This window comes from Hyalella azteca, unplaced genomic scaffold (assembly GCF_000764305.2).
Source record: "Hyalella azteca isolate HAZT.00-mixed unplaced genomic scaffold, Hazt_2.0.2 contig5828, whole genome shotgun sequence".
In the NCBI taxonomy this organism is placed as follows: domain Eukaryota; kingdom Metazoa; phylum Arthropoda; class Malacostraca; order Amphipoda; family Hyalellidae; genus Hyalella; species Hyalella azteca.
Window position 1 is genome coordinate 102220 of NW_025936008.1, and position 9575 is coordinate 111794.

General features: G+C 39.8%; 1 protein-coding gene across 1 annotated transcript in view; it reads right to left on the reverse strand.

The window, feature by feature from the left end:
• LOC108680299 (ribonuclease kappa-B) overlaps nucleotides 1-1391 on the reverse strand; it is a 5074-nt gene extending 3683 nt beyond the window's left edge. The window contains exons 1-2 of the mRNA XM_018169100.2: nucleotides 1214-1391; nucleotides 402-521 (exon numbers count right to left, since the gene is read on the reverse strand). Of these exons, the coding sequence (XP_018024589.1) occupies nucleotides 402-521; nucleotides 1214-1282 (189 nt within the window). The 5' untranslated portion in view covers nucleotides 1283-1391. The remainder of the gene's footprint in view (nucleotides 1-401; nucleotides 522-1213) is intronic.
• Between the last annotated feature and the right edge of the window lie 8184 nt (nucleotides 1392-9575).

Genomic DNA, 9575 nt, shown 5'->3' on the forward strand with positions numbered 1-9575 from the left:
AAGTCAGCCAAGTTCCTTTTTTTAGATAGCATTTTGATCTAAAAGGAACCTGGGCGAACCAACCCAACCTGCGAGTTGGCGTTAGGTTGTGATCTCTCGATGTGGCAATGTATCTCCAGATTTATGGACAAAGAAGACGAAAATGTTACCCGTTGCAGTGCAACGGGTAACATTTTCGTCTTCTTTACCCGTTGCAGTGCAACGGGTAAGTTTCATTCAAGATGTCGTGCGCTACGTGTGATCGGTATTATTGCAAAAAATCGGTTTTCCGATGCCGACCGCCAAAAATGGATTTCAGATTCGTAATCTACACCCCAAAAAACATATAATTAAAAAAAAAACACCCTTTTTTTGGATGTAGTTAATCTGCAATAATACCTAAATACAGAGCAGAAACACACCTGTGAAAAGGATTTCTCCATAGCATCAATGTAGGCAGCAGGTTCAGTAGCATTCTCAGGGATGAAGAGATCTTCCAAGAAAGCTGGAGACTTGATATAAAACAGGATCCCCATGATGCCCTGCAACAAGGCACAAAAAATGTTTAGATTGCACAAATAATATGCAGAAATGATCAGGTGATTTTTGGATTGAAAAGCTAGATGAACCTTCAAAAACATTTGCAACTATTTGTCATTTATAATATCTTATATATTTATAATCTGGAACTAAGTAATTCTAGAAAAAATTTCAACAACTAATTTCAATCCTTAAATTATACCAATAATACCATCAAACAGGATAATTAATATGGGACAGGAGGGGACAGGGTAAATCAGGGCGGTCGTCAAACCCGAATTGCCTCAACCATCCCTTATTACCCCATTTGACAATATTCATTGTAATTGTATCTTGGAACCAGCTTTTGTATGCCTGTGGACTACTGCAAGTTTTCCTTTTTGTATAGGCCTACTACTAGGCTACCTAGGCATAGTGGCAAACCACAGATTTTTAGAATCAGTTCATTTTTAATTTCCTTGTTTACCCAAGATTTAAATCCATTTTTTATGTATGATACTGCTGGTATCCAGGATACTTTACTGGTCTACTTATAGGACTCACAAATGAACTTGAGGGAGATTCTAAAAAACTCTCTGCTTTGCCAACCTAGGTACTACTGAGCTGAGTACTGTAGCTAATCATCATTTAGACTAATGTACAGCAAGTTTTCATTTTTCAATGCTAGTTTTTTTTTTTGGTCGGTAACACTCACCAGCTGTATTATTCCCCAAACGCTCAAAATTGTGCAACAGAGGGAGAGTTTTGGGCCGCAAAACTTCATTTTTATTAATAATGATTATTGTTCCTAAAATTCTAGCACCGAAAGGCAATGGAAGATCACACAGCTAGACTATACAGCTGTCGCTGTCGCTGTTGTTGTATTTATTAAAAGAAGAATTACAGAATAATTACCCTAAATATCGTCATTTTCAGAAAGAAAGTCACACAGTTGGTTTCATAGAAGAGATATGAATCAAGAAAAATTTCCTACAAATGGTAGAAATGCACATGGATGCAGTATCAAATACATTTTTTTGTATGGAATACTGTAGAGCTCAGTATTTTGTACAAAATTAGCCTTTTAGGGTAAAATTTATAAAATTTTAACCTAACGTGGAGACTTTTCAATGTTTTGAACATGTGATCGCCTATGAAGGATGGAAATCAACCGAAAGCATTGCAATATGACAGGCTCATAAATTAAGATAAAAAAATATTGATCAGCTAACCCATGATATCTAATGATGTCCAATGAAAATGAATTACGACATCTCAAATTTATCATCATGAGTAGCCTAATACCATTGTAGTCACTAGTCACCTATGAAAAGCTGATGCTCTATTAAATATAATTAATTACTTTGATAATCAACCTTCATATAATTAATAATTTATTATACTGAATTAGTACGGGCGGATTAATTATTCAAATAGTGTTTAGTTATTGGGATTATGATATGACTAAAAATTTGTATATGGTGTTTACTGATTTTTAGCGCATTTTCTCATTTATGGAAAAAATGCACTATTGCGCTCGCCATGTCCGTCTGTCTGTCCGTCCGTCTGTCCGTCCGTCTGTCCGTCCGTCTGTCCGTCTGTCTGCCCGTCTGTCTGTCCGTCCGTGACTTCACGTTTTCGTCGACGAGAAAATGCGCTCTCTGTCACTCACTGCAGTGAGTGCTGAGTTATATTTTTTTCACCTTTAATTTATTTAGGACAGCGATCAATTTGAAATAATTTTAATTGACAAAATTCTGCAGGTCCATTCATATTCATGATTGTGGATAAACGTAGATAAATTTGTTCCATTTAATTTGAAGTCCCTTGAAGTTTCAAAAAGGAATAAATCTTTCTCTTTTATTCGTCTTAATTGCCACTAAATGTAAATATTTTGGTTCGACGCACTATACAAGTAATAGCGGTGTCAACGTCGATCATCGCTATTGCTATTATAGTGCGATAATATAGAAATGTTTGTTTAAAAAGAGACCAGTTAATATCAATTAATGTATTAAAAAATATAACTCAGTACTCACTGCAGTGAGTGACAGAGAGCGCATTTTGTCGTCGACAAAAACGCGAAGTCACGGACGCCGGACGGACAGACAGACGGACGGGCAGACGGACATGGCGAGCACAATAGTGTATTTTTTCATAAATGAGAAAATGCGCTAAAAATATCGATACCAGTTTAAAGCTATACATGCTATATGGAACTTAGAACACCCACTTGCTTGTCGTTCAAAAATAGGAAAATGAAGATTTTAAATTCAATCAATAAATTCTGATTTAAAAATCAAATTCCAGTCCTCTCATAGTTTTTACATTACACCATATTCTGTCATGAATCAATTTTTACTGCGAGGAAATATTCCGGCATATGGTGAATAAGCGAATAAGCGTTTATTTAGCCCCTATATATTTGTGGCGCCGAGCTTACAACGCGAACGCACTGCTGATACACTAATTAATCTAATCTTCTTTATACTAAAGATATTTAAAACATTTATGTCCCGGCGACTTCAATATCACAAAGAGATAGTCGATCATAGATATATGGATAAGCCCGGTCTACGCATTCCAGATGCGTTGATTGACGTAGGTTTGAATTAACCCTGTTTTCCCATCAGGTAGGATGTTTCATTATTTGGGTCCCGAAAGACCCCCCTCTCCCTATCACCTCCCCCCACAGGTGGAGGCAGCGCCACAACTCAAGAATTGGGTGCTACCGTTCACCGGCCACCGTCGCTCTCGGAGGCGTCGCCGCGCGGCCTGCCGCAGCAACAAATTTCGAATGTAAAATCGATGGTGAAGACGAAATTTTGGGACCAGACTGTCCGGTATCGTGGATACGCAATGGGACAAACCCCTATAAATGGCATGTCGAAACAGCAGATAACTTTATGGCCAATGTGAGGTACTATACATCGGACAAAAAACAATCGTCCTTTTGGGGAAAAGAATGTTCCACATATTACCTCACGTAGGCCAAATGTCGCAGCTTGGATTGACGGTGTTCCAATGATCATAGCCTCCACAGCAGGTAGGAAGTTTTATTCATTGGATCCCGAAGGACCCCCCCCCCCACAGGAGGCAGGATGTTTAATTTTTGGGTCCCGAAGGACCTCCTTCCCCCAAGAGCAAAGCAGTAGCCAGGTGAAGGCAGCGCCCCAACTCCTCAAGAATTGGGTGCTACCATTCACCGGCCACCGTCGCTCTCGCCGCGTGGCCTGCAACAGCCACAAAAGAGTCGCCGCAAGAATGCGGTGAATCTCTTCCCCCTTTTGGGGGGCGGCGCCTCGCTTCGGCTCAGCTCTGGTGACTCACCCCGGACCATCGAGAACAGATCCCAGCTACTGGGGTCACCAGAGCCTCGCCAGTCCGACATGCCTTAGACCGACACGGAAGAGCATTCCATGAGCCTTCGGAGACCAGCCATGTTGTTAAAGATTTTTATTTCAATCGAAATTTCAAAGAAAATCGATGATGAAGACGAATTTTGAGACCAGACTTTATATAGTCCGGTATTGTGGATACGACATTGGACAAACCTCTATATATGGCTTCTCGAGACAGCAGACAACTTTATGGCCAATGTGAGGTCCATCAGGTAACGAATCTTCATCGTTTCCGCTTAAAGTATCACAATATATTTAATTTTCAAACTAAAGCCGATTGAATTGAAGGCACGCTAATTAGAATTGTTTCTCACTCAATAATCAATAAATTGGTGCAAAAATTGTCTGCTGGCTTGATCGGAGGGTGTATTGCCCGTGGTTGAAGTTCAATGGTTCAACAATAGTATTGCCCGCGTATCAGCGATACACAACACTAATATACATGTATATGGCCACCACACACACACGACCAGCCATACTTGCTGCTGTAGCTCAACTCAACCTATTTGTTCCAACTCTACTTGTAATTAAATAATATACGTTTAAAAATTACTTTTTAAAGACAACACTTCTAAAGAATCCAGTGTTTCCAGTGTTACTGTTACACATGTACAATAAATTTCTAATTTTATTTTCAAATAATAAAAAATTAATTTTTAAATTTTATTTAATATATAAAATTTTTTTCGAAATTATTTATTCTGTCAATTGATTCATGCATTGCCTCCGACTTCACACAAGTATGCAAAATTTCAGATCAATTGGGCAGGTAAAAGTGTGCCAAATAACAATTATAAGATTTGTAGCTGACAAAATTATTTTTTCAATTTCTTAATATCGACAAAAGAAAATTTTTACTTTTTAAAATTATTCGTTTGCTAATTGATTCATGCATTGTCTACAACTTTACGCAAGTGTGCAAAATTTCAGATCGATAGGATAAGTAGAAGTGTGTTAAATTTCGATTATAAGATTTGTGGCAGCCAAACAAACAACAAGAAGTGAAATTAAAGAGAAGTGTTGTGAAAACTTGGTTCACAGCGAATCATCGGTCGCTTCACGATTTTTCTGGCGCAAATGTCACATAACTTGCGTCAATAAAGGAATAAAGAGCTTGTCTCCACTCAAACCACTGTACCTCACCTAGAGGATTGAAATAAAAAAGGAAAATCCGCAAACAAGTAAGTGCAATAGAACATGCGCATACGCAGTTTTACGCTTCTTACAATAATTGGTAAAACAAGAGCAATGTTCCTCTGTAATAATTTACTCGACAAGATATGATATAACCCTTTTTACCCTATCACGTTGACGTCCATGCATTCTTTATGTGTGCTACTTGAACACACGTCTGTTTCTTCTTTTGTTCATTACTAGCATTGACAGCCTGTCAGTAGCCATGACAGAAATAAAAAAAATATGAATTAAATCTAACATAATATTCCATGTCATTACCTGAAATAATGAACATTATTTTAATTTCAAATCCAACGAGAAGTAGCAAAAGACGTTAAAGGAAACAATGCGTGACGATCAAATAAATCATTGATCGAACGAGGAAGAGAACCTTATAATCCCGGTATTTTATTTGAAACCTTGGTGAAAAAAATTGCGTTCTCTGATGATCATATGTCACAATTTCAATGCAAATAAAGCCAATTGCGGGAAGACCACAAACTATAAATCATATCTCTGCTCCCAACTCAAACAGTAAATTCTCTCACCAGCAATAGTTCTTCATCATCTATGCTTCCAACCGCTTTGCAAGTAATGAACAGTTGTTATAGAGGTATCAGCGTTTAGGCTTGTCGCCTAGTCTGAACATCGCAGAAATTTCACAGCCTGTTGCGTGAAATTTGATTTTGCGTGCATGGGATGATGATTAGTAGGAACGATGTCCGTAGATCAATGCCTGTAAATAATGTAGGAAGTAACCGCATACATCAAAGTGAAAGTGCACAAAAAGTTTTAACTGTTTTTACACGAACTCGGATTCCGTTTTGAACAAAAAAAGTGAACTGTTAACTGTGATCGCAAACGAGTGTATAGATATTACTAGTATTACAGAAATACTCACTAAAAATCACGGGGGGAAATTGTACCTGTTGAATTTCAGCGGCCAGGTTTTGATTGTTTTCATAACTTCAACGAAGATCAGTGCAGTAGAGGTGTAGCTCTGTGGGTTAGAACCTCTTATGGGGCCCAGCAAGTTAAGTTTTCTGCTGAGCATCAATCAGCTCGAGAATCAGTGTGGTGCGAACTTATTCTAAAAGGCAAAGATATCCTCCTCATAGGGGTCATTTACAGATCACCTAACAGCTCCTCTGATAACAATAAAGTACTAAACAGCCTTTTACCGAGCATGTCATTCAGCAGGTCGCATACGCTGATCGTTGGCTCACTTTAACCATCCAGAAATAGACTGGGCAGATGAATCTTCTCCAAGAGATGGGAATCACCCAGCATCCCTGTTCTTGGAGTCTGTGTGAGACTCATTTTTAATCCAGTACATCACCAAGCCAACCCATTTTAGGGGTAAACAGACCTCAAATGTTATAGATATTGTGTTTACTAGTGAAGAATCAATGATATAATATAGCGGTTTCAGCGTTTATCAGGCCGTAGGCCTGTCGCCGATTCTTAACATCGCAGAGCATTCACAGCATTTTGCGGTCTCGAACTCGCAACTCACTGCTCCAATTCTGCTTTGCTTAACCGCCCGGCCTCCTTGCCGATTCTGACCAGAAACTGGCGCACAGAGCTGGGATCGAACCCACGCCTTTCTGCTCCAATCATGGGACTCTGAACTTTAACCACTGGGCCACCCTGCCCTAAAAGTAATCGTCGCCGCTTGGGCGACATTCAAAATAGAGTTTAAGTTTATACTGTATAAATGGTTCAAGATATGGTATACTGGTCGTGGTTTTCTTATGGCGCTGCTGAGTTTGTGGACCATGGCTGTTTTGAAGAGGGAGTCGTTTACTGTGAGACTGGCTGTAAAAAAAAAACAATCGAGCTTAGGAAACATTGGGAAACTTGTTTTTGGAGTTAGTGATTAATTCTAAGTCTTCTTCATTTGTGCTTTTCGAGCTCGTAAGGCCAATTTCACCTAACTGGACAATGTGCCGAGATGAGTTAGAACTAGATGAGCTTCGCCACGAGGCTTCGTTGGGTAAAAGCCACCACCAATCATTGTTTTTCAGTATTAAATGTTTTGCAGAAAAGACGCTTCGGAAGTGTGAACGTTTGAACTTTGCGAAAGGCGACTATGATAAACTCCGTGAAGCGGTGAATGCGTCTAATATTTCGGACTGTATTGAGGACATGAATGTGGCTGATTCATCGTCGTTTCTCAAAGACTCGGTTATGTCTGCAGTTGATGTCTGTGTCTTCAAGATTACGCTTGGAGGAGTCAAAAAGTCCCAGTGGATGAACAGTGCAGTTAAGGCTCAGCTAAAGACCAAGAAAGAAGCCTACAAGCGTAATTTACGAACTCGCAGCGAGTCTGATTATAACCTGTATGCAAGAGCTCAAAATCAAGCTAAAAAATTTTGTCGCACTGCAGTGAAAAACTTCTAAAAAATATTGCTAAAAATGCAAAAAAAGAATCCGAAAGCCTTCTTTTTGTATGCTAGTTTGAAGTGTAAGTCATAGGACGGCATATCTGATTTGAAAGTAGACCAACAAAAGATTTCCTCTGATGAGCGCAAGGCTAACGTTCTTAATCTGTTCTTCAGCAGTATGTTCACAGATGAGGACTTGAACAGTAATCCAGATATTGATGAGCGCCCAGTCGGCTCTAAATTAACAAGTTTTGAAATACAAGAAGAGGTTCTCAAGCGCCATATCGCTGTAAATCCAAACAAGTCATGTGGACCAGACGGCTTCCACCCCAGATTAATCAAAGAGTTAGCAACTATCCTGGCCGGCCCTTAGACGTCATTTTTTCGAAAAAACTTTGAACGAAGGAATGCTGCCGGCTGACTGGAAAGAAGCTCGAGTAACACCATTGTTCAAAAAAGGTGACAATGGCAGCCCCGGTAACTATCGCCCTGTCAGTCTGACAAGTGTTGTTTGTAAGCTAATGGAATCTGTTGTGAGGAATAGGATTATTGATCACTTGACTGCTCACCATCTCATATCAGATTGTCAACATGGTTTTATTGCCGGCAGATCCTGCACCACTAACTTATTATATACGTTGAACGATTGGACTCGCCTGCTGGACGAAAGGGAGCCAGTGGATGCATTCTACCTCGATTTTGCCAAAGCATTTGACAGTGTTCCGCATGAGCTGCTGTTGCGTAAAGTGAAGTCTTTGGGAATTGAGGGAAACGTACTCCAATGGATCAGAGATTTTCTAGTAGGTAGACGACAACGTGTCAGTGTTAACGGAACCGTGTCAGACTGGGCATCAGTGCGCAGTGGCGTGCCACAAGGAAGCGTTCTTAGGCCTATTTTGCTCGTTGCTTTCATAAACGATCTGCCAGAAGCAGTGTCCAGCGTATGGTCCATGTATGCCGACGACATAAAAATTTTTAATACGGTGAAGGATGCGTCAAATAAAGCGCAATTGCAAGATGATCTTGACAGTTTAGTTAACTGGCAGCTGCGTTTTAGTTAACTGGCAGCTGCCACGTAAACTGGCAGTTTAGTACGCGGCAGCTGCGGTTTAATGCTGACAAGTGTAAAGTACACTTTACAATGAAGAACAATGAACAGCAAGATTACAGTATGAGAAGGCCTACACTTAAAGCGCCGAGATCACTATGTTATGTAACTTATGTTATAGAATAGAATAGAAATGTCGGCACTGAAGAAATAGGCTCATGGCCTGTTGCCGATTCTTGAATTTTTCGTTACTTGATTCACATGTAATCACTTGATTCACAAGTGATTCACAAGACAGGGCGATTGACCTTTGTCACATTTTTTGAACAATGGTGTTACTCGAGCTTCTTATGTTATTTGATTTAACCACTGGGCTAAATCCAGGTTATATGATTTAACCACTGGGCTAAACTACTAAACCCACTGGGCAGGGTGGCCCAGTGGTTAAAAGTTCAGAGTACCAAGATTGACGCAGAGAGGCGCGGGTTCGATCCCAGCTCTGTGCGCCAGTTTCTGGTCAGAATCGGCAAGGAGGTCCGGCGGTTAAGCACGGTAGAATTTGAATAAGTGAGTTGCGAGTTCGAGACCGCAAAATGCTGTGAATGTTCTGCGATGTTAAGAATCGGCGACAGGCCTACGGCCTAATAAACGTTGAAACCGCTATTATTATTATTAATAAATTTATTATCTATTATAAACCGCATTGGTTAAGAATTTAGGTCAACCACACTAAAATCACAATTGACTACCTATTTTATCTCTCACTAGATGGCGTCACTTAACGGTCTCTATGCAAGGCGAATGTTGCTGTTGCTCCTAAACCCGAATAATATGATGTTTGCGACTTTGGGTTGTGGATACTGGAGAGATCCGCAATAGGTTAGGAATATTTCTACAATGGACATAGGAATTGAAAAAATGGCGTTATGCCCACGGTTGTATAATCACTGTCGTGCATATCCAGGCGAGCAAAATCGTCTTTGAAGACTTCAAGTTCAAGATAACTTTGTTTTATGAACCATTTTCTCGTTAACCAGACGACCTCTATAAGTATAATCTCGATTG